Source organism: Thermobia domestica, chromosome 14, assembly GCF_964235325.1.
Source record: "Thermobia domestica chromosome 14, izTheDome1.hap1.1, whole genome shotgun sequence".
NCBI classification, from domain to species: Eukaryota; Metazoa; Arthropoda; class Insecta; order Zygentoma; family Lepismatidae; genus Thermobia; species Thermobia domestica.
The window spans coordinates 71,669,799-71,696,348 of NC_137467.1; the positions used below are offsets into that span (position 1 = coordinate 71,669,799).

General features: G+C 35.9%; 1 protein-coding gene across 1 annotated transcript in view; it reads left to right on the forward strand.

Annotated features, from left to right (window-relative positions):
- The window catches only part of LOC145669715 (ras-related and estrogen-regulated growth inhibitor), a 342,459-nt gene extending 317,292 nt beyond the window's left edge, over nt 1–25,167 (forward strand). Inside the window, exon 7 of the mRNA XM_081738029.1 lies at nt 22,338–25,167. Coding sequence (XP_081594155.1) covers nt 22,338–22,573 — 236 coding nt within the window. The 3' untranslated portion in view covers nt 22,574–25,167. The remainder of the gene's footprint in view (nt 1–22,337) is intronic.
- The last annotated feature ends 1,383 nt before the right edge of the window (nt 25,168–26,550 follow it).

Consider the following 26,550-nt stretch of genomic DNA (forward strand, 5'->3'; position numbering starts at 1 on the left):
GGACAGGGCCGGACTTACGCTGATCGGACCGATTAGTTTCAACCGGGCCCCGTGTCTAAGGGAGCACTGCGCTAAAATATAATACAGGGTGTTTCAAAACAACACCGACAACGTTTGGGAGATGATTCCTCACACCAAGATAAGATAAAAAGGTATAGACCAACCTAGGTGCACAAATGCTTCCTTTCGGAGTTATAGCCTGCCGAAAACATGAAAAAAATGAACTTTAAAGGTCCATAGCTCCAATACTATGGGACCTACCGTAGTCGGGTCAAGACTTAACTTAGGAACTAATATGTACGCTATCCAAAAATACATGTTTCAGAATCCTGGGGTACTCACGCAACAATTTTTGTAGAGGAAGTTTGGCTACAGGCATATAACTTGAAGTACTCACCAACTACATCTATAATAATTGTTGCGGAAGTACCACAGAATTCTGAAACATGGGTATTTGGATAGAGCACGTAGTAGTTCCTAAGTGAAGTCTTGACCCGACTACGATAGGTCACATAGTTTTGGAGCTATGGACCTTTAAAGTTCATTTTTTTCAAGTGTTCGGTAGCCTATAACTCCGAAAGGAAGCATTTATGCACCCAAGTTGGTCTATACTTTTTGTCTTATCTTGGTGTGAGGAACCACCTCCCAAACGTTGTCGGTGTTGTTTTGAAACACCCTGTATACTCTCTACTCCCAAGAACTGTGACATCTCGAGAAAAGTTTTTCCAGGTTGAAATTGATCAAATCTTACTTGAGATATTTTCAATTTAGCAACAAGATTTGAACAGTTTGGGAATTTTGTTCATTAAATCTAAATTACCAGGAGTTTGAACGTAAACAAAATTGTAAACAAAAACTTTACAGAGGGAAAAGTCTGGAACTTTCTCGTAATAAAGAGGAATTGTAAAATGACTCATGTATAGTTCCTATTAAACTAATCGTTGCTCAATTAAATTCATTTCTTAAACAACTAGATATAATGAATTAACAATAAATCTCTTCCCTCTTCGATTCTTTCTTATTGCAGTCATCTTCCTCATTTTTTGATGTAGAAATTGCTCTTCTACCTTTTGATAATAAATGACTAAACAGTATGATACTACACAGAGAAAAATCCGTTCTCCTGACAGCAGTATATTGTACAAATGTACGGAATCCTCTTGCTTACTACAGAAATCAGTATGGATCATACGTTATCCGTATGCTATTAATACATACGCACTGCCCTTTGATGTTACATCATGCCGTTACGTTATATCTAACAGTCTTCCTTATATTACATACATATATGCATGTTACCTTCGTCAGCTATATGTTAATATACGTTCATTTGTATGTCAGATCCTGACCGCCTATATTGTTTCATACGGAAACTACGTACGGAAACTACGTACTACGCACTTGTATAGAAAATATTGTAAAACATGCGTTTTCAGTTATACGTTTGCTGTACGTTAAGTCCAAAAACTACAGGATTTACAAATGTAACATACGATTTTACGTACCGATATACATTTTTTTCTTAGTATAAACAGGGTTAAAAGTGGATCTGAAAAGGAAGGAAGGCGTATAACATCACGTCATTCCCCGTGCTTATCTTTACCAATTGTAATTTTTAGGAAGTTTAGGGACGCCATAAATACTTTTTAGAAATGGGGGAACGTCACTCTCCCGCGTTACCCTTCACTTTTACTCCTGATACGAAGTCTAACACATCTCAACCCAGTATGGGTGATAAGTAATTTTTAGAAGTTAAAAATATATTTCTAACTGTGCACTTGAATTTTCTTTCATTTTTTGATTTAAAAAGATACATAAGTTCGCAATTAGTAGAACAAGTGGTCTTGTAACAATGTACGTACTTCTCACAAGGAGACTTACGGAAGTGTCACTCACCGATTTGAATGAAACTTTGCACACTTGTAGAATATCGAAACATAATCGACACGTATTTTTTTGTTTCGGCAATGTGAAGATTTAAGAGTAGAAACCACCTTTTGAACGTTAGGGGTAGTCTCCAAGCATAGACCGAAAACATTTAATTTAGAAAAAAAAAAAACATACTGCCAGGGAATTTTAGGACAGCTGACTCAGAATCTGACGTCAAAGTTACAAAATTCAAAAATGGCGTATCCAATATAGGATTACAATTACAAAATGTCTTCTGGTTTGAAATTCTCTGCAGTTAGCCAAGAACAATTATAGTTGGCAGAGATTACTGCGAGGAGGTTGCAGACTAATTTGAAAACCCTTTCTGTACTCATTTTAATGGGATGCTTGATTAGAGTGAGTTTCTGCACCTCTCACTATAGCGTTTACAGAGACACAAACAGTAGAAAGTGCGACACAGTTAATAAATCTGACTCACAGCTACACCATAGAGCCTTTAATTTCTGAAAATGGTCTTCTGTTATCACCGTTGTTAATAATTTTGCAGGAAAAGAATGCAACATTTGGCACTAGAGTCCGAAACAACCTCTTTTAATCTGAAAATGTCCTTGTGAAAGCACCAAATTCGGAAAAATTAACATCACGTTTGGTAAGATCATAGTTTCAAGAGGTTTTATTCCCAGCGTCTAATGTAAAGTCCATTTTGTTATTAGGTTCGTGGAGTGGTCACAATTGATCAGCTTCGCAACCTATTTTACGAGCAAAATAGTACCTCAAAATAGAAAGCATTTGGCATTGACAACTGGTAATATTCAGCCTCTTGATATGTTCGTCTTTAGGCCGTGGAAAAACTTCTTGAGGCATTTTACTGATATTGTTCTCTACAGCTGTAACATACATTTACATCTCCCTTATAATATAATTTAGATCCAAATCACTGATTCATAATCAGTTTTCTTCTCCCAGATTTCCAAATCTTACTAGATATTCGTGATACAAAAATAGTTATTTGGAAGAAGATTGTGCTGCATTTTGCGATTTGTCAGTTATTGCTGTAATAAGGTGAGCTTGGTGTAAAGAATGTTTATGCAACAATCATTTTTTTTATATACTTAATATCATTATTGTGAAGCGTTTTCTCAATAAATTCATAATTATAACAACTGAGGATATGTGAAGTTCTGACATGGTGAGAGGCGAGGAGACTCACTATACATAAAGCACCCCGAATAGGAAGAAGTGTAGAGACTCACTTTAATCAAGCATTCCGTTAAAATAAAGGGATTTCAAATCAATAAAAAGGAATTTCAAATCGGTCTACAACCTTCTCGTAGTAACCCCTGCCAACTATAATTGTTTTTGACTAAGTGTAGAACATTTCAAACAAGAAGACATTTTGAAATTGTAATCAATATATTGGATCCACCATTTTGAATTTTGTAATTTCACCTCCTGGCAGTATGTTTTCTTCTATATTAAATGACTTTTTTTTGTCTATGCTTGGAGACCACCCCTAACGTTCAAAGGGTGGTTTCCACCCTTAAATCTTCACCAGTGCTGAAACAAAAAAAATACGTGTCGACTATTTGCGATGTTCTACAAGTACGCATGGTTTCATTCAAATCGGTGAGTGACACTTCCGTAAGTCTCTTTGTCAGAAGTGATACACAAATATTATTAGTTACTTATAGACTAACATTATGCAATTTTATACTAAAATGTATATTACATGTATTTGGTATATTAACTCCCATGTATTATTGAAGCGCACATTTTGATTGTTCCATTCTATATCACAGAGTTTACATATATATACTCCTAAATCCGGCCCTGAACAAGGGATACGATAACCAAAACATGCCCCCCCCCCAATATTTGAACGAATGAAAATCGATTACACATTTTCATACCTTCTTTTACATTTTACAATCTCCTTACTAGTTGACGTGCCTAATGTACAGTACAATTTACTGGAAATGCAAAGGAAATGCGAAAACGATGTTATTTTTGTGTAAGTGCGTAACGTATTTTTGTTTTTACTGATTTTCACTAATTTTACAATTTCCCGAGTTTCCGTTGATCCATTGATATAATAAAACTTGCTGGTAGATTTCTAGTAGATAATGTATTATACTATTTTTTTCTAGGAATTGTATATGTAGTATCTACATTATCTGATTTTATTTTTTGAACAGTTTAGTTTAGTATAGCGTAATTAACAGAATAATGTTTTTGAGCTGTAGTTTGTGTATACAGCACTAGTAAAAATAATTCCTCTAACGAAACCATTAATGCCTCTATATTGTTAATTTCTTTTGTGCGTATTTGTTATAATAAAAAGCACGATATGATACGCGCTATTACATACAATATCTCTTTATTTTTAATGTGTGTTCCGAAAGATGACCGTTACGGTATCTTTATGACTGAGTATCACCCCGTAAGTCGTTGATTTCTGTCCTCCTTTCCAAAATATCACCATCTTCCACTCTAAGCAGAAGAAAGCTACCTTTCCGTTGTGGCACAGGTGCCCCAAAGTTTATTTAATTTTCCTCTATTTGTAAGGTGATCAAATATTTGTTGATGTTAAGGGTAACAATTAAGTTTACAAAAGAAGCCTATGAGGACCGTTACGATTTAAATCTATCTGTCAAAGCATCCGAAATATTAACATGTCTGCACATATCAACACTTCTGTTTATGTTCTGTGTTTATGTCGCCCTCGAGTCCGTAAAATAACAAGGGGTACGGCCGTACTATTGTTCCCTCTCCCTCTGGAGCCGCCAGTGATTAATGAGTTATAACCCAACAATGTGATGAATACTTAAACTGTGTTTCTGCCAGACATATTTTTAGGGGACACTGCCCCCAGAATTCTGAGACTTCACCCTCGAAGGAGACCAAAATAATACGTCTATAATATAATAATAAATAGAATAGTACCATGTAAAAACATGTAAAAATAATATGTGCCTCGCCGAATACTAAATGTGCCCCCGGAACATTTCTTCTGAAAGAAACACAGTTCTTAAACGTTTTTTTAAAAAAAATTCTAACATTGTCCAAAAATAATTCATAAATCAGTCGTTACATTGCATCAACTTAAACAAAATTAGATGTTGAAAAGAAAATTGTTTGCGCAGTTTTTGGGGAAAACCAACTTTTATGGTGTTAAAAAGTATGTAATTTGTTATCAACCTGAAACTATTGTTTATTTTATTTATTCTCATTACTATTTCTCTTACAGTGGCCCATATACTTACGTGTAAGAACCTTATTTCTCTTTAGCGGGATTTCGTAGACTTTCCTATATATTAAAATGCTAGGTTTATATGTTTGTGGTCAAGAAAAATTTATGTTTGTGGCCAGTGTTTCTTTCAGAAATAATGTTCGGGGGGGGGGCACACTTAGTATTCCGGGAGGCACTGCTGGTACTATTCTATTTACTATTATATTAAAAACGTATTATTTTGGTCTCCTCCTGGGGGGGGGGCACTCTAAGAGCTCCGGGAGGAATTGTCTCCCAAAAAACCGTCTGGAAGAAACTCTGTTTGACTTTTTTTTTTCTTTTTTGGACAATGATATCTCGGAAACCGCAAGGTATAGAAAGATGCCGTTTTCACTGATCGATTTGCAAATTCTGTGTAAATTGTTCAGATCTAATTGAATATTTTTTTAAATGGCTCTTATTTCTTTATTACATTTTTTAGGAGTAGACTGGAATATTGAAATTTTAAAAAGGAATCATATTCTACGAGTTATACATCCCAACATCACCCATTTGTATACGGGGTTAGTATATCTCTCCGGCGTTTCTTTCATGACCAAATGACAATCAACAACGAAGGATAACCATTTCTCCAGTCTAAGATGAATCTTTATTGTTTGGAGTGGTTTGCCCAGTAAAGACCATTTATTACTTACATTATAATTGTGTGTGTAATGTATTTGCTTATTACATACTGCATACAAGAAGAAAGGAAACACTAGTCATACATGAAATAGAAACTCCAACTGGAAATAGGCTTAAATCTTGCAAACGGTGCGAGATATTGAAAAAATAATCGTAAAAATCTCTCCTTTATAATACCCCTTGCCGATTTTTTTTTTTTTTTTTTATCAAGTTGTCTTTCGCTTGTGTCTGTAAAGGGACATGAACAGATGTGAGGAATGACAAAGAGATTCATGCTCATATGTGAGTGATGCGCTGTGTAGAGAGCGTAGGTTCAGCTAGTTCATTTAATATGATTCTGATGGGTTTTTAATCCTGATCTGGTGGGATTTTTTATGACTTGTTGGCAGCACTGGGATAAAGACTTTAGTTGTTCAACTTCTTTCTTAGTACAGCGTTATCGCTCCATTTTTTTTTTTTAAATACATGTTTTGAAGTTCTATTCTTCTCTCTTTTTTTTATATTTGTTCCGTATAGAAACGACAACAGCGTCTTGGCCGCTTCTTATCAGTATTCACAGGCCACTGACTACAAGTCTGAAGGGACAGCTCTCTTCCTGCTGAAAGGAAATGGCCACGACGTTTGGGTATTTTGCGTCACAGACTCCTCCTAGCAACGTGGATATCAGTATTCATCGCAAGAGAACTAAACAATATCAAGGCGGGTAACAGTCGAGTGAACTACCTTCTTCTATTCCTTTGGCATCTGTCTTCTATATTGGAAAGAAATGTAACAAAGAAAAAGGTTACGGGCTAACGTTTTTATTGATAAAAAGATTTGTTCACAAGAACCAGTAACCTTCAGTGAACTCAACATGACTTGAGTCCATGACCGATGGATGCAAGATATATGCAGGGTAGTTGTAAAGTCAATACCTTTTGTAACAATGAATATTTCAAAAATTGAACAACCTATCACAGTTTTATTTCCATTGAATACATTATTAGAGTGTACCATTTGGTTATTAAGTTACATTTCAACGTGTGCACCCGCATTTTTCACATGCCTCTAGAATCTTTTAGGAACTGAATCCACGGCTCTCCTTAGCGTATCAACTGGAAAATTTGCAAACACTTCACTGATATTTTGTGCAAGACTGTTAATGTCCTTTGGTTTTAACGTGTATACTTGTTTCTTAGCCCAACACCAAAGGAAGAAGTTGCACGGCGGTTAGATCGGGGCTGCGTGCAGGCCATCTGTCGGTCCTCGGCGGCCAATCCATCTAAAAGGGAAATTGTTATCAAGCCATGCTCTCACCGGAATTGAGGCGGAGCTCCATCTTGCATTAACAACAATTACTTTCCATTTTCCCATTCTTGAATTACAGGCCATACATACGTTCGAAGCATTTCCAAGTATGTTCCACTATTCATGGTGTTGCATAGACGTATGGACCAATGAGCCTGGTAGACGTCATTCCACACCAGGCGGTTACTTTTAGTCTTGATTTCATTGTCTTAGGGTTAAGCGTTGCATTCCTACCTCGCTCTTGCCTCCACCGTCTCGACACTTGCATCACCGACCTCCAAACTTCATACCTGCCGGCAATCTTAGCTCTGCCTTCTACGCAGCGTTGCCAACATGATCAGAAGATATTATCGTACGTAGCACTTAAAATTATTGTTTTTGTTCTAAAATTACCGTACCTTTTGTTTTCAGTCTCAATATCAAGCTACATTATTATTATTATTATTATTATTATTATTATTATTATTATTATTATTATTATTATTATTATTATTATTATTATTGAAACGAAAGTAACACAAACGTTTACAGCTAAAACTTTAAGAAGCTGCATAGGAAACAAGACTGAAGCTTTCTTTACCACTCTATCGAAAAAAAAAATTGACTGTCCTTCTACAATTTATGTTTACTTGTGAAAACTTATCTACATTAAATAGCTAGTAATAACCCCTTCTTAATCGGTTTCCTGTGTGCGTGGGCGTAGTCCGTGCTTTGATTACAGGTGGGATTGCGTGTCTGCACTACAAATATTAGTAATGGTTTGGACCAACCTTAGAGTATCTTCCATCTTAAACACTATTGGTGTACAAAATGTATGTTAAACTGCGGTAATCCGATTAACCAGTCACCTAGTAATAACAAAACTTCGTAAGAAGGTGAATTGGATTTATGATTTTAAAGTACGATAAACGTAAAATGTAGCTCACAGTGTAACATAAACGTTTTAAATTACTACCCGATTAACTTCAATTTGCCTGCGTTGTTTACCCTCTCGAGGCTTTGGTCATCTTTGTGTAAGTAATTTTGTAACATACTCGTATGTTCCAAAATTCATGTATTTTTTTTTTTACCCAATAAATGAATTTCTTTAGAATTTCAAATACCTTCAGAATTATCTTTACTTTTTACCAGGAATTGTAAAATTATAGTATATCTTCCTATTATCGTACAACAGCTATCGTACATCGTACAGGAGTCAAAATTATCGTATGATTTGACAATTATCGTACATGTTGGCAACGCTGCTTCTACGATGTATACACCAGCTATTTAGCGGTTTACACTGGTCCAACTCCTGAAATCGTAAACGGTAAACCCCACATTAGTAAACATCAGTCCGACTCACCAGCTAGAGCTGATGCTAGTTTCTAGGATAATCTAAATTAGAAATAGGTATTGAATTTAAAACTATCCTCTCTATATATACAGTAGGTCAACGGAAAATGAGTCGACGAATTTTTGCAATTAAGTTGTGATGTAATAAAATAATTTAAATTAACGAGTTAACGATTTAAATGGTGAATTACAATAACAAACTTTGTTAACTTGAGAATTGAATTAGAATATTAGCTTAAACACCCGTTCTTCACACGGGAAGATTATATTTATGGAAGATATTTATACATCTTCCCTTCCTTAAGATACATATTTCAATACAAGTGTAATTATTTTTAAAAAATGACATAAATTTTGAATCTCATATCGCCATAAGATACGCTCTTTAATCTAAGCGATATGATAGAAAACCAGCTTGAGGTAAGTGCTATGTTCCAAACTTCATTTCAGACAGGTAAGCCGTTTCCGTGATGCAATCACAAACATCATTCGTTTCACTGTACAGAAAACATATAGAAATTGCCCTTCCTCCGTTAAAACCTCAATTTTGGAAAACTCGGGGTCACCTGTATGCTTATTTGTAACAAGAAATTTGTATAAGTGGTATATCTTCCTAATTTGACGAACTGTAAAATGTTCTATTTTCTCATTAATTTTGAACACCCTAGACGCGTACTGCACCAGAGAGATCAGGTCGAGAATTGTCATAGCCAAAGAAGCATTCAACAAGAAAAGGTCACTTTTAAGTAGCAGCCTTAATATTGGACTAAGGAAGAAATTGGTCAAGTGCTATATATGGAGTATTGGAGTATATGGTACAGAGATTTGGATATCACGAAAGTTAGAGAAGAAATATTTAGAGAGCTTCGAAATGTGGTGTTGGAGGAAGATGGAGAAGATAAAACGAACAGACAGAGCAACAAACGAAGATGTTTTAAAAGAGATAGTAGAGAAGAGGACACTTTTAGCCAGGCATCCTTCGTAGAAAGACCAATTGTATTGGACACATCTCCCGAAGAAATTGTCTTCTTCATATCGCCATAGAAGGAAAGATGGAAGGAAAGCGAGGAATAGGAAGAAGAGCACAAGTGACCGATGATTTGAAAAATAGAAGAAACTATTTAGAGTTAAAAAAGGGAGCTGAAGATTGAGAAACACAGAAGATAAATTTCCAGGCCGAAAGTGAAAATTAAGAAGAAGACAAGAAAAAAAAAACTTCGTTAGTCCCAGGACCTACCAAAAGGCAGAATAATAATAATAATAATAATAATAATAATAATAATAATAATAATAATCCTTAGGATACACCCATTTATTAAAAATCTAATGATTGAAACCTAGCTCAAAGTAGGAGCTCAGTATGTCCCCAAAATGAATTTCAAAGTTTTTCAACCGCTTTCCCATGATATATGATGACAAACAACAAACATTATATTTAATGTGGCGATAAAAGATATGTATGTAAAAATTCTCTTTCCCCTTAACCTTTTCACTACCACTGGGACATGTGTCCTATGATACATTCTCGGAAGACCCGTAGTAATTTACCACATGTTATTGCTATGAATCGATGTTCCACTGGTAAAGAGAAGCGTGCTAATGGTTTACAGAATTCTTATGAACATTATCAAATAGACAATAGTGGAAGTGAACGTAGTGATAATGGAACAGATGAAAGTGAAAAACAAGGTGCTAGTGAAAGCAGTGGTTGCATGTACTGTCATTTAGGAAAGAATGCCGAAATGTGAAATATTTGTAATCATAAATACGATCCAACTATTTTTCTGACAATATACGTATCATAATTGAAAATACAAGATGATCATTCATGTCTCTACTACTGGGACATATAGGTCCCACGTAAAAATATCAGTGGGATACATATGTCCCACCCCACCGTTCCCACGCCGAAAAACGAAACGGCTTAAAATGTTGATATATATGATAATAAGGTGCTTATATGCCGAGTTTCACTTTCCTAACTTTAGTGATTCGTGTGGTACTTTAGCAGTCTGAATTTGAAGGAAGAAACTCTTGAGAGAATGTAGGGTGGTGCTCAGCATTAAAGGAGAGTTTAATCTAGAACAGAATAGTACTGGATAAATGAGACACTCTAATTCGTTCGTTGAAAGGATCCAAAAGACGCAAGTAATATAAAGGAAAGGGTTTATTGTAAGTCATCCATGATGTAGTTATAGAACCCTTAGATAAGCTGGTAAAGTGTGAGACACAATCCTCCAATAGTGTCTATAGGTTCATATGTTTTTGGTATCGAGGTGACAGGGACTCGAAGCCAGACCTCTAGTGTGGACATCGATTTCTGTCTCTTTCACAAGATTATGAAAGAGCTATGTTCTTCAGAGTGATGGTAGTTTCTTGTCAGTACAAGTAGTATGAGGCTATGGTTGGCCACACATCTTCCTCTCGAATTAACCTCGTATTGCCTCCATGCTTCTTCAAAGTGAAAAGTGTCTCTCGTGGTTCCTGTCCAGTAGTTTCGTTCTATGTTTCCTTCGTGTTTCTTCTGTATTGTCCACGTCAATATAAAGTTGTAAGACTTGAACGATTATGCCTTTTAGGCTAATCGAGATGGATGATTAAGGCAAGTAAATAATGATGAAAGAATTGAGACTGTAGGAAGAAACCGGAGTATTCCGAGAAAACTCGCGGGTTCACCACGATCTTACTTGACTGGGGATGATGGAACCAGAGGCCCCACGCGCTATAAGTAAGCGCTGTACCAATAAGCTGCCATGCTTCCCCCTCCTGCACTTACAAGAACAGAATGATTCAATAAATGAAGATTGCTTGCAGGAAGAATGCAAAATGAGCGCAATGTCTCGCTGTAATCTAATTCCATTATAGTATTTCATTCTGAACAAAACAATCAACCCACTTTACCATCCTTAGCACGTGTATTTAAAGAAAGTCCCCTCTTATTCATTGGTCTCGTAATAAAAACAGTTTCTATTCAAATTTCACGTAGTATGACCTAGATCTATAAATGAGTCACTTCTACTGTTTCATATAATGGTAGATATTGCCTCCTTTCCCCAGGAGCGGAATTTTCGAAATGCTGAAACGTATGTTCCCTTATTTTTAATTAAAAGTTAATTTTAACATTACACATCTCCAACTAATGCGAATCCGTGCATTAAGTAATTTTCTGAATAAATATTGAGAATTCTTAACAGTATTGAAATTATTCCCTTTCTTCCCTTAGGAGCGTAATTTTTGAAAGCGTTGAAATAAGTATTCAACTATCTTACCCACTAGTTTAAATATCGAATTTCACACCTCCAACTTAAGCGAATCTCCACATTCAACACATTGTGAATAAATTAAAGAAAATTTTCAATATCGTAGAAAGTGATCTCTCTTTCCCCTTAGGAGCAAAAATTTCGGAAAGGCTTGAGTTGAGTTGATTTTAGTTTAGCGTCCCTTTCAGCAGCGAGGCTATATGAGACGTCGGATTAACGTGGAATCCGAACCACATGAGCTCCCGCCGAGAATCGAACCCGGGTCTCCCACGGAAAGGCTTAAATATGTTTTCTTCTTTTTAACGAAATGTTTATGTAACGAATTTCAGATCTCCAACTTGAGCGAATCCCCACATTCGTCAGTTTCTGAATAGACAAAAGAAAATTTGAATATTTTAAATTTCTCTTCTTCGAAGCAGAATTTTAAACGATGCTGAAACACGCCTTTCTTCTTTTATCTGAGTTTTTATACCGTGTTTCATTTCCTAAATATCATTTCATCATACCCTAAATTTCGATTTTCAAGTCTAATCTTAAGCTACTCTCCTTAAGATTCAAATAAGACATTGTAAATAAAAAAATACCGAGCGAAGTAGCTCAAGTGGTAGGGAGTTGGCTTCGTATTCGGAAGGTTGCAGGTTTAATTCCAGCTGTCGCTCATCCTGACTGGGGTCTTGTAGTGTTTTCCTCAGTCCTACCAGGAAAATGCCGGGATGGTACCTACCAACAGACCCTGGCCGATATCTTCCCAAATCCTTTCCATTGTTATTGTTATTGTTAGATGTCCAGTATAAAATGGTCTCTGGGCTGTATCTGTTGATTGTTAAATAAATAAGGGGTAGGGATCAACCAATCCGATTGTACAAACGATCTTAAATTATGAGTTGCCCCTAAGTTTTAGTGTTAGAATGGTATATTAGGTCAATATCTTCAAATGCGAGTTTTGGTAATTATTTACCCATGAAAGGACACAAGCTAAATCATCCAAATAACACGTACCGTATGGTTCTTTATTTCTCACATTTGGTGAAATGCGTATAGAAATTCAATTAAACCTAATAGTGAAAAACATTCCAGTTTACTGTGAACAGTTAAAAATGTGCATGTCAACTGAAGAGATCGACAACGCATTCAAAACCTGTACATGGGACAACGAGTGAAGTTGCGCTTAAATGAAGGAGAAACCAAAAGTATGGAGATTGGAAGAGGAGTCAGACAAGGATGTAGTTTGTCGCCCCAATTATTCAACATTTATAGTGGATGGTTAATGAAGGAAGCATTAACGGGAATTGGAGATTTCAAGAATGGAGGGCAGATCATTAACAAGATCAGGTATGCAGATGATATGGTTATAGAGGAAGTTCGGGTATTACGGAATACTATTTTTGTTTCGCTTATTACTCAGTTAATAATTGTCATTCCACCATTTCACTCATCTCTCATAATCACCGTCTCCTTTAGCCTAACCGGCATAACCGTGGGACGTAAAACTCAAAGATTTCATTTCATTTTTCAGTTTTCAGTTAATAATTGCACATTGAAACAAATAAGAAAACAAGTATACGCCTTACATATTTGGCTTTATTTATGCGTATCTTGATAAAGAAATTTCGTTACAGGAGTGGGCAAAATTTATAATTTGTAAAGAAACACTTTGGAGGGTAATATGAAATAGTCGAGTAATATAGAATACAAATGCTATATAGAAAAGAAATGAGTTTTCTGTTGAACATACAATAAATACCATAACAATATATGAAAATTCTGAATGCCAAGCCATAACTGAACGTGATTACTTGCAAGAGTCATAAATATAATACTCTGCTTCATGATCGTTACAGTCATTGTGTGCTCACATTAAACATGATGAACGCTTTGCCCAAAGCTCATCCCTTGTATCATTAGAAAATTTGCTGTAATAAAAAATACACTTAGCATTGTTGTCATCATATATGTCTATTTAATTGCCCAATACCGATAGATATTTTTGTAATCGGAATACCATGCTTTTCTTGCGGGTATTCCATATTGCCCTCCACGCCACCTTGCAAACGAAAGAGCTGTTAAACGCATTCGAAGGCATATAGATAATGACGCTTATCAAACTACCACTCTGTAGATCCGCCGACATAGTAAACAAAGAATTGTTGTTCTATTACATTTCAATAGGAAAATACAGGTTGTAAAACACTTACCTCAAGGTGACCAGAACTTTTACTTTCAAAAACGGGACGCATACAAATCGGCGACGGGGGGGGGGGGAGTTCCACATTACATTTTGGGACTCAACAGTCTTTTCAATTTACAAAATACACAAGTAAGAATGATAACACAGCGTTTCTAACTTAAGTACTACCCAACAATACTTTTAACTACTTCAACACTCAGAATTCCCACTCAATTCCCACTTGAACCACAGAACACTTAATTCTCATTTGAATATTCAGAAGTTCTAGGCACGGCTGAACCTTCCCAATGCGTGTTGGTACGGAAGAGTGTAGAATTAGCATTGACCATTTATATTTTGGATAATAATTACGGGACACTTGGGTCATGTTTGCTTAAAAACAGGACATTTAGACGTCCCGTTTGAGAATCAGAAAAAAACGGGACAACGGTTAAAAATAAGGGTCTGTCCCGGCTAAAACCTGACGTCTGGTCACCTTGACTTACCTGTACAAGTCTTCACGAATAAGAAATCAGATTTTCACGTCTACCAACACATTGAATGTCACAATCACAAGGAGACTGACTGTAGAGCATCATAGGAACGTGAGGTAGTAGTTTCTTTCCTCTGCGCTTGGAAGCAACACATCAGAGGCGAGATAATGAGGTATTCCATATTATCCGACTATTCCATAATACCCGAACTTCCTCTAATAACTAAAACCGAAGGATGACTAGCCCTTTCCGTATCCCGGCTTTTTGGGCTATTTTTTAGACTTTCAGTCAAGCAGCTACTGCATCGTCACTATTTATCCTAGGATCATGATTCATACCTCATTCTCTTCAGAATAGAGCTGGCTTTCAAATGGTACCACTTACATGCTCATACCATATACCAAAAGGCGGGAAAAATGAGTCAAATTGAACATTTCGGAGGGAAATTTTTTTCTCGAACTTTGGCCCCCCCTGGACCCCAACTGTGTGATTGTAGCCATCTAAAAAATCTGATAAATAGTACTTGGTATACTGAATGTGTGTGCCAAATTTCAAGTTTCTATCTTGAATACCAAGGGCGGGAGAAATTTTATCAAGAATTCCCACAATGCCCCAAATTACCATAAAACACTATGATCTCAGGGAAATAATTTCCTGAGACATCCCTAATTACCCTAGGGTCATGTGTCGCCCATATTCTCTTCTGAATAGAACTGCCTTTCAGGCGGTATCATTCACATGTCTCCATCATGTATCTAAGGCGGGAAATTGCAGAAAGAAGGTATTTTTTAATCTAAATTTCCCTTTTTTCAACTTTTAGCTTCTCTGGACCCCCCCCTGTTTTAACGCAGAAATCTGAAAAAAATCTGTTAAATACTACTCGGTGGACTGAATGTTTGCGTACAATTTCAATCTTCTAGGTGCAAAAATAAGCCCGCCAAAAAAAAATCAGAAAATGCCCAATGTTACCCTATACAGAAGTATATTTTGAAAAAAAAATCATTGGGACGTCCCTAATTACTCTAGAATAATAATTCGACCGTCATTCTCTTCAGAATGGAACTGCCTTTCAGACGGTATGACTCACGTGTCCCCATCATGTATCTGAGGCGGGAAAATCCTGAAAAACGGGATTTTTGGGGTAAAAATATCCCTTTTTTCAACCCTTTGCCCCTCTGGTTCTCCCCCTGTTTCAACTCACAAATCTGAAAAAAAATCTGGTAAATACTACTCTGTGGACTGAATGTTTGTGCAAAATTTCAATCTTCTACGTGGTAAAATAAGCCCGCCAAGAAATATTGAACATAGGCTTAGTAAATTAAAAAAGTAAATTTTAGACTTAAGACGTCATCACCTATGTCTGGACGCAGGAAGGTCTGAAACCATACGTAATGTCTTATACAATGCCTCTGGACTTAAAAAACAAGAAAAACCGGACGAAAAAGCTCAAATAAAAGAGAAATAACGCAATGTACCATGAAAAATGCGTAAGGTACAAATTGTACCATAGGATCCCCAAAGGGCTATAGGAGGTGATTGACAGAATAGTTGGAAAACTGTATGGAATGGAAATTAACATCGAAAAATCGAAAGTTATGAAAATATCCCGTAGAAATACGCTCTTACGGATCAGAGTAGAACAAGGAGAACTTGAAGAGGTCGATAATTTCAAGTATCTGGGAAGTATTTTGACGAGAGACGCTTACTGCACCAAAGAGATCAGGTCAAGAATTGCCATAGCTAAAGAAGCATTCAACAAGAAAAGACCACTCTTAACTAGCAGGCTCAATATTGGAATTAAGAAGAAGTTGGTCAAGTGCTATAAATAAATTATCATATCCTAAATAATTTTACAATTTATATATTGATGTGAAACACCCTTCTGTTCCCCATGTAGACGCAGGCTGAAAGGTGTAACTAGCTTAGTTATTTTGTTCTGATCTACTGTTTGGACAACAAACTGTCTTTAAATTTAGAACTTTATCCAGATTGCAAGTTCGGAAACACGACGGTGTGGCCCTCGAAAGAAGGTGAATAATCGGATGTATACTGTACAATTAGATAAGTTGTACTAAATACAAATAAAAGAACAACTTAAATCTCCAGATGTAAATAGTAGCTTCATCGACCATTTATCTCAAGTAAGTTGTAGATACATTGAAATCTTAAAATGTTCAACGAGACCTGGAAATTATTGCAATTAATGATATGTCACTAATACATATTTTATTTCGAGAGTTGCAAACCATATTATGTCAGCTCTGCAGTTATTAGCATTTACTCGCACATTGGGCATTTGACAAAACTTCATACATGCACAGTGAAATCACTACGGCATTTATTCCGAAGTTGGGCGTCCGCTTTCGCCACGTTTTTTCGCTGTTATCTCCTTTCCACATTTTCTGCAATTTGTTATTAGGTTCATTAATCCGTGCTCTTCACAAATTTTTAAAAGATTTTGCTCGTTATCAACGTATTGCTTCCCAAATGTTAAAACTGTTAGTTCATTGCCCTTGTACATTCGCCATGTTAATAACATAAATGCTCGTTACTTTCCCACAATGCAACTGTTTGGTTACCTTGCGCCAAGTAGTTCCCTCCGCTCGCCGTAAAGTCCCACGTTTATAACCTCTTATATATAACAAATAAACAGATTTTTCGAGACCCTTATATATTATCAAGCACACAAACGATCAAATTATCCATATCTTTCCTGTAAATTTTAAAAATTTTGCTGGAAACGGACGCCAAACTTTGGAATTTAACCCATAACTACTACCATTAATTGTTGCAGTAGTAACTCAATATCCCATCAATATCTTAAGCATTTATAGTACATATCGAAGAATATACCCATGCATCTATGTTTGTAAGTCAAATTCCAGTTCCATTTTACTAAACAAAATTGTAGGCTAGATGCTCTATTATGACCAATAATCCAAATATCAATTAATTGCGATTAGTACTTTTGCTCAAACCCAATTTTGAAGAACATAAGATCACGTTATCTTCAGGACTCATTTTGTGCAATAAATATTATGAACAACTTACTTGGTTTAATGACATCAAAAGAAAAATACATCCGATCTGTTTTGTACAGCTAATGTCAATTTTAGGATTCCGAGATAAATATATTTTACAGATTCATCATTTTCATAAAAATTCTTAAGCCAAAATATTAAACAGGATTAGTTTGAGAATAATTTGTCATTACCCTTTTTAACGACGACGACACAATTAGTGATGGGTCGTTTATGAACGAACTGACTCTTTTGAACGACACCTTCATGTGAACTAGTATGGAACTAGTTCATACATTTTCAACTGTCCGTTCAAAGTAACGACAGCTCCGCAAACGACACCAGCAGTTGAGTAATGAGAGCACCGTACACAATTCCAGCAGTTCAAAGTAATGACGACTCCGCTCCGAAACAGCCAATAAGAATGCACCAAACTACCGCACACGCCTACTGACACCGATATAGCCAGAAGTCAGTAAGAATGCATACAGGGTTGCGGGCACCGGGTATGTTTATCTTTTAAAGTAATCGTACGGGGCATGGGGGGTCGGTTTTTTCCTCGCAAGGCGTCGTCTGCTAATACTGTAGAGACACGAGGACTGAGCTATACACAACAGTAGTTTGTTAAGCAATTCTAAATTTGTTAAGCAATATCAGCGGATGCGTAAAAAGGAAAGTTATGCCACGAGCAGTTTAATGTTTTGTAAAGCACTAAAGAAAATGTCATTCAAACCCTAAAGTGATATTTATACTAACTCACATTTTGTAAATAAATGTTTGTCAGACTTTTTATTTTTTTTTTATTTTTTTATTATTATTATTATTTTTTTTTTTTACACGTTCTTACTCTGTAGATGTTTATGTTTACGTTCTACGAATAAAGAACATATCTATATCTTACTATTTCTTGTCTGTCCTCCAGTTGAAAAACAAAATGGAATACATAAAACATGAATTTAATTAAGTTCACGATTTAACTACCTTGACATTGAACGAAGTAGGCCTATCCGTTTCTTTGGGCCAGGAACAAAAGGCTTTACTGCTCAATCTTATTGTTACCTTCAGTACTCTGTTTCAATCTGCATCTTGCTTCTGAAATATTTTAATCAATAATCCCTGTCCGATATTTTTGGCAATTTTCCGCTGACCATTCAAAAAGAAAAATAAAGTGACTAAAAATGTGATTACGTAATACTTGAATAACTCTACCTAATGGAAGAAAGTAAATTAGTGTATAACACTTCTTTTAATTTTAAGCATTTCAAAGATTCTCGTAATTTATTAGCGCCCCGGATTTTCATTTTTGAAATATGGCAACTCTACGTAGATAATACTTTTGTTCTTCATAATCTGAAAACAGATCTGCGTTACGTGACGATTCGCTGGTAGTTAGGACCAGTTTTTTTCGACAGAGGGACTTTTTGGCTGCGAAAAAGGTACAAAGCAGACGTTGTGTTCCATCTGTTAGGAACCATGAGAACCCAGTGAACGTAGTCGTTACTTTTTGAATGACACAATACCAGTTAACAAAGAACGACGACTCCCAACCATTCAAAAAAAAAAAAAAAAAAAAAAAAAGAACAGGCTCCTTTTTGAACGACAACTCCCAACCGTTCAAAAAAGAACTGGCACCTTTGAACGACTCCCGTATCGGTGCCGGAGCGAATGAGCTAGCTCCACCAAACGAACTGCTTCGACCCATCACTAGACACAATGTATATCATGCTACATTTTGTTTATTCTTGGTTACAAAACTTTCAAAGGTAATTTATATCTTCCAGAAAGTCCATTGTGCAGTATCCTAAGTGCAGACAAAGACTATTCCCAGAGACATTAATAAAAATGGAATATGAATTTCACTGCACATAAGTTAATTAATAAATAATAAATGAAAATAAACAAGTACAGATTGACATAATGTCGGCAAATAACAAACAATAAAATAAACTTAAATCAGTTGACAGTTGAAAGTTGAAATAAAACTGAACATTAAGAAATTAATTCATGACATATTACTCTGTAAACGATTGGTAGAGACGGTCCGTTAAAATATAATTGAATGTAACCTATTATTATTCAATGACTGGTTATTAATTCAGGCAATACGACTTTTTTATTGAATATAATGTATCAAAGAAATCACAACCCTGAATTAATTTTGAATAGGTGAACTCTTTTAATGCAAATGGCGGTGGTCAACACTTCTAACTTCTTAGGAACACAATACAATAGCACATAAAATAATTATAGTTTTGTAGCAATTTTGAGATTACTCGTAAGAGCAATTAAGAACTACAAAGTGTTATCACTGATGCTCTAGAAATGTACACTTTTATTATATATTTTAAAACTATTTCAATATAAGTCTACTTTTAACATTTGTAATTTACTTTTGTAGCACACTTGAACAATATGTCTGGTGCACCTATATAAAACACCGATAATGGTTGATAGTGAATGAATGAATGAACTTTAATTAAGCACTATTTTAACCTACAGCGGAGGGAACAATTAATTATTGCAGCAAAAAGAACACTGGAATCTGAGTTTTAGCATAAACATTTTCCAGGGATTTTAAATCTTGGTAGCGCTCAGTAGTGAGCTGTTATTCCAGCTCCTAAGATATCTAGTCGAACGTTAATGTAAATTTTCCTCTTTATACATGGCTGATCATCGGTTATGATAGGTGTCCTCGAATTTCCTGTGCTTACGTCACCCTGCTGCATGGCTATTGTTGCAGGTGTGGTCGTGAAGTTTACTCAAGAAAAGCAGGGAGGGGGGGGGGGAAGTATTGTAAATCAATTTATATAGTTGATCGCTAAGGTCTCTTTCGAGAGCAACAACTAGGCAATAGCTGCTTATTCTCACCCCTTGCACGTTGTTTCATCATGACGTAAAGACGTAAACAAGGCGAGATTGAAATATTAATCGAAATCTGTCAACTGTTGTATAACCTTCGCGTCCATGCACGTATCAGGGGAAAAGCGTGTGTAGTGGGGGAAAGGGTGTGAGAGCTCGGTAACTAAATAATCTATGCGCTCAATCGCACGTACTGTGTTCTATCTAATAGCAAAGTTTAATAGGTTTCGTTTCTCAACGGTTGCTAAGAAACGCATGATAGAAATGTAATATGAAAACTTGAGAAGCATTTAAATTGCTTACATTTTTTATTTATTTATTTATTGATTTTCTTCAATGTATTTCCAATTTCTGATTCTAAAGAAAATTTCCTTATATAACTTTCGTAATTTTTCTGGAAAGCCATGACTTTTTCTGTTTATTCTGTCTGTATTGAGCTATGGTAACCAGACGGGAGTAATGTTTCTTCCAGACATGTTTTTTGGGGTCACTGCCCCCCCCCCCGGAGGAGATCAAAATAATAGATCTGTAATATAATAATAAATGGAATAGTACCGTATGTAAATGATATGTGGCCCACCGAATACTAAATGTGCCCCCTAGAACATTTTTTTTCTGAAAGAAATAAGGGATGTCTGTATGCTTAGAGTTCATCAGAAACCTATTTAAACGAAGCTTATTCCAAAATTTTGTGCAGTTTTGTGCACCATCTCGAGTTTTGTACACCTTACGAAACCGTAAATTTTTTATCTGTATGCCAGGCCTGAATTCGTCCAACCGTAAAATCGGAAAAAACATATACCAGTCTCTAGATAGAGTTTTGTGCAGTTTTGTGCAGCACCTCCCGGGTTTTGTACAACTCAGATAAGAGATAAAGCCACTTGACAATAGTGCTTATGTCAGACACTGGAATCCACATAACACCGATTCCGGCAAAAGTTATATCGATCGTTAGAATTCATTTTGTTCACCATCTGCCGAGTTTTGAGCACCTGGGATAACCGAATTATAACCACTTGAAAATAGTGCGTGTCCTAATAGCTCAAGTGCGTACAATGCCGACCAAAGCCATAGTTATGTCGAATGTTAGTACTCATTTTGTGTACCACATCTCGAGTTTTGTGCATCTCAAATAAAATTTATACACCCTTGAATACCAGGGCGTATGCCAGTTTCCCGACTACGTTCGATCAGGACAAAGGCAGTTGCTTGCATGACGTCAAATGCTTGCACGCAGAAACTCGTCACTGCTTTTTCTCGTCAGTTAATGTGTGTGGCATAAATTGGGCGCATTTCTTTTTCTTTTCTAAAGATCTTGTTCTGCAATTTTCCTAACGGCATATTTTCTAATGTTCAAGTCGGTAGTGTCATTTCAGATTTTTTCACGGAGGGCAATTGCCCTCCCCAAATGATGCCCGTGGTACAATCCGCAGCAAAAAAAAAAAAAAAAAACTGCAACATGAGCATGTAAGTTTATTGCGAAACTACGACTAAAAGCTCAGGAAATCAATATAACGTCTAAGTGGCACGAATCACTTCAGGAGAAACCTCGGCGTCCTCCTCTTCACCCTTATTTTGGAGGAAAAGCCTTAGTCGTTTCACAATAAACTTACTTGCTCATGTTGCAGGTTTTTTGCTGCGGACTGTACAGATCCCCAGTTACCATCTTTGCTTACTCAACGATTTTCAAGCAATTTTGCGAATATCGTGGGTAATTTTGTCGAATTACCCTCGTATATTCAAATTAAAATTTAGTAAAAAAAAAAAAATTGAAGACATGCAATTAATTAATGCCAAATCTTACCAAAATCGTTCAAATTGGCCAATGGATTATTTATAAAGGTAAGCTGTGATGAGTTCAAGAGGTCACCCAGGGAAATTTTCCTCCGGAGATAATTTGCTGCATAAAACTTTCTATCTGTTATTAAGATTAAATCAATATTCATGGTCTTCCCTTAATGACAAAAAATAACTTTCATTCTTAGTTATTTTGGTCATGCGAAAAATGCGTCAATGAATCATATCTAAAAGATTTTTCATAATGGGAACTTTTTAGCTCGTTCCGAAGATTTAACTTTTCTAAATAATAATAATAAATTCTTTGTGTTTTAGGGCGTCGGTGGACAGAAATTGACGTTGAGGAAGAAGAAGAATTGACAGATTTAAATCCGGAGAGTCTACCGCCCTTCCGTGGCAGAGCTTCCACAGATGGCCACATAATGTCACGACCGCGTTTGTGGCACTATCATCACCAGCCGTCGTCATCACACAGTATACACCACACTGAACACAGTCTCGCGAATAGAAGAATGAGCATATCTATGCGTGGGAACAATGCTAGTTATTGATTGTGTTTCTGAGTGTGTTGATAACCAAATACTGTAGAAGTTAACATGAAGTTGTTGATCCTGTACATAATTTAAAAAAAGTAGTCGTTGGGTCCACAATTCCATCTAATGTTCCAATCAAATATCTTAATATCGATACATCGATTATTAAAGGGAAGGCGTAATCTTTTAAAAGCTCATCAATTTTCGTTTTCGAGAGGAAACGAAATACCTTAGAAAAATAAGCTAACAATGTGAACAAAAGACGCTGGTATGTCGAAAGCAAAAACGTGAAAATTATCATTAAGTCTCAAAACAGAATGACGTCACGAGTAAACCTACCTTAAGTTAAACAAGTGAATGTCAAATTGATATAAGTCATAATAAAACTATAACATTCCAAAGTTCTTATTTACAAGGGTCATTCAGAAAGTAAGTTCTGTTGGCCAGTTAAAAAGCACACAAAATGCAATCGAACAAGTTGCTTTATTGTGTACTGAAATAAAGGTCTCGAACTAGGTTGCAATATATTACCCGTCCTTGTTGAGACGAATATCGTAACGACACACCATATTGTGTTTCGCCATATCGAGGAACGATGCGGCTTGTGATGATAACACAATGGTCGTAGCTTGTTTGTCCGCAAGGATAGCTTTCAAGGGCCAAGACGGATGAAAAGCAGACGAGATTAGATCTGGGCTATTCGAATGAGAAACTTTTCCCAGATGAGATCTTTTACCATGCATCTTGTTCCGTGCTTCGTTAAGCTGTCACATCCAACTCCGTACCATTGAGGCACACAATGATCTGTTCACTATTCACTTTACGAATTCGACGATGAATTTCAACTGCTGACACGTTCAAAAATCGTATGCCTGTGTGCACTTTACATGCGGGAGGTCAGTTTTCTTGAACATTATCGCAATTCAAACCGAAGCGTCTGCACCTCTATCTCCTCGTAACACTGTTGCATCCGCCGTGTAAATTGGTTCAACTGTGCGACGTATAGGCGTAGTCTAGCGATTGCAGCGAAACTGTGCCATAAATTACAAACTGGGCTTACTGTCTGGATGCGCGTTGTGTATGTGCGTATATACAGAATTGTAAATAAATTGTGTGTGAATTAAGTGGCACATTTTAACAAACTTTGCTGTTAAGATGTTAATAGCGGAAAATATATCTTTAATTTTACCCCGGAACTCTTCGTTCGAGAATCACAGTTGCAGAAATTATTTCCATGTCTAGTCTTTGAGGAGCCGCTATAGAGATTAATGAAACCTTACAGAATACAGTGGTTACTAGCAGATGTGTATAACAGCGAAAAATTACCCACGTGTGATTAATTTTCTTCAAAACTGAGTAGAATCTGGTTTTGTTAACGTAATTCCAGCTCCAGATTTTGTTGAGAATTTGAAAACTCAATGTAATACTCGAATGATTTTGTCCAACTTTAAACTGCATCCAATTAGTACTTTATTTGATTTTGTAGGTATGGATGGATAAATCTAGAGTGTTATGCTGCATATCTAAACGAAATTCATTTTGAGGAAACGCAATTGAGATAAATAAGCAAGATTGTTGAGTATACTGAAGATGTAACAAGACAGTTTAACAAAATTATTATTATTATTATGTGAAATGTATCGTCAGTTTTATTCATTTAGCCGAATGGATTGGTACTCATTATGGATTCCAAAACAGTTACGAAGCTCATATTCCTGTCTTTGATTTGACTTTTTCTTCTTTCATAAAAGAATATGTATTACAGTATAAGGTATATCGATCTACTGACCTAGTTTAATCTGGATTGAACTTGGCATGCAGGTAGATTTTCACTTTCTTAGTATGCATGTGAAATATATTCCTGAGCGGACCTTTGGTTTCCGCGTTACGGACAGTCAAATTTAGCGTTTGGACTTCATTTTTTTTTTTTTTTTTTTTTGATAAAGGTATATAAATAAATAAATCTCTAATTGTTATTGTGACTTAGAATTTACAAAATGCTTTGCAATAGTCAAGGAAAAATTCGCAATCGGGAAATGATTAGTTCAAAGTATCTTTTAATCTAGTCGCATCGTTTAATCTACTTGCAATCGCCGTATTCCAGCCCTTACCTCCTAGTTCTGTTCATAACGCTTCAACTGCCATTCATACGTAATCCTATCCGTGGAAAAGATAATCATTCACCCCCCTTGAACAGCAAACTTTAACAGGATTCCAGGTTTAAAATCCCATTAAGTCCCATATAGGTTCGGGGCTGAAAGGGCGCTAAGTTCCAATTCACCATCGTAAACTTTTAAATAGATCTTCTGACTTGGAACTAATATGTATATATTCGACTTCCTCATATACACTGCTAATACTTTCATTAACAATTAAATAATTTTCATGGTACAAACATTTCTTTGGGAAGGGGCAGGGATTTACATCGTGTTTATTTCTATTTACAAGATGGTATTTAGTTAAGGACAAATGAACATAATTCACGTAAAACACACGTACTGAAAGTTTAATGCGTTAATTACCCCTGTAGAAGCAAATAGAATAGATTCTATAATCGGGAACAATTATAAATTAAATTAGGCATTACGTAAATTTCCCCTCTAATTTACGTTTAAAAGATAATTTAATTTTAAAAATTATTCTCCTACTTGTTTATCTAAAGTTCAACGTGCCCTTTTTCAGTATTGAAGCTATATTAGCTATGATTCTACAATTTAACGTGCTAAATAATTTCCTATATAATTTTTATACCGTTTACTAAACATTGTTAGGGTCGTCAAAATCTAGGAGACTTAGGTGAGCAGGTCATTAGACAGAATGAAAGTAAGTATAAACAATTTCAAAGTTTTAACTGCAAGTCCAATCGGAAAACGACAATTAGGAAGACCTAGGGACAGATAGAACGACAATATTAAGATGGATCTCGCGGAAATAGGAGTACAAAGTAGAAACTGGATCTAGTTGGCTAGGGATAGAAGTCAGTGGAGAGCTTTTGTGAACGCGGCATTAAACCTCAGGGTTCCATAGGCCATAGAGTTAGTTAAATCCTTTCCTACTGGAATTTGATCCCATGACTCTAAAATGCTAAAAGTGAGAACTTAAACGATTTAGTTGTTTTATTATTTCTTTCTTTTTCAACAATAAGTTTGTTTAACCATTTAGATTAGGAAAAAGCATTCATAAGAAAATATTAGGAATGAGAATAATTTTATAAATTCAAGGAAGTTCTTAATCACACTTAAAACTTCGTCCGAATTACTATTTTTCTTGATTTTGTAGTAATACTATCAGCTGAAGTAGCTATCGTTGCCCAGAAAAATTTTATCTTTTAATGGTCTCTTGACATTTGCCCAGAAAGGTTTGTATTTATAACCATAATAATTAAATGCTTCTAAAGTAAACCCCCACCGAAGAATGTATTGTTGCTTAGGTGTTAAGAGTCGATTTTTATCACAAATATAGGGTTATGTAATGAATTTCTTATGGCGCACCTTTCTTAGTCTCCACCAAGTGCCTGACGAAAAATATCTACAATAGTTTACGGCCTCTTCCAGACTACCTCCATGCTCTGCTTAAAAGTATCAAGTCAACTATGTGAATTTGTATAAGGAACAAAAAACAAACATTCATTTTTATTAGGCACAACATGGAGAGGTTGTTCAAGCAGAAATTATTTATTCATATGATGTAAAATCTGTTTTGTGTTTAGGAAATAAACCGTTCATCTTTTGTTCATTTGGACAAACAGATATATAACCACGCACTCATTTATATCCACAAACAATAAAAGAACCAATGTCCCATTAGTATCTATTTATTTGGTCTAGGAATTAATTCGTGCGGTTGGTACGCACACATTGAAGCTGTAGTACAAACACAAAATACATAAATACCTTAAGAAAAATATTGTCCATCGCTAGCCCCCACTTTCGCCCATCTGTCAGGCAATGTACGGATTCCGTGGCGAAAGAAGTCCTCATCCTTGGAAGCGATCC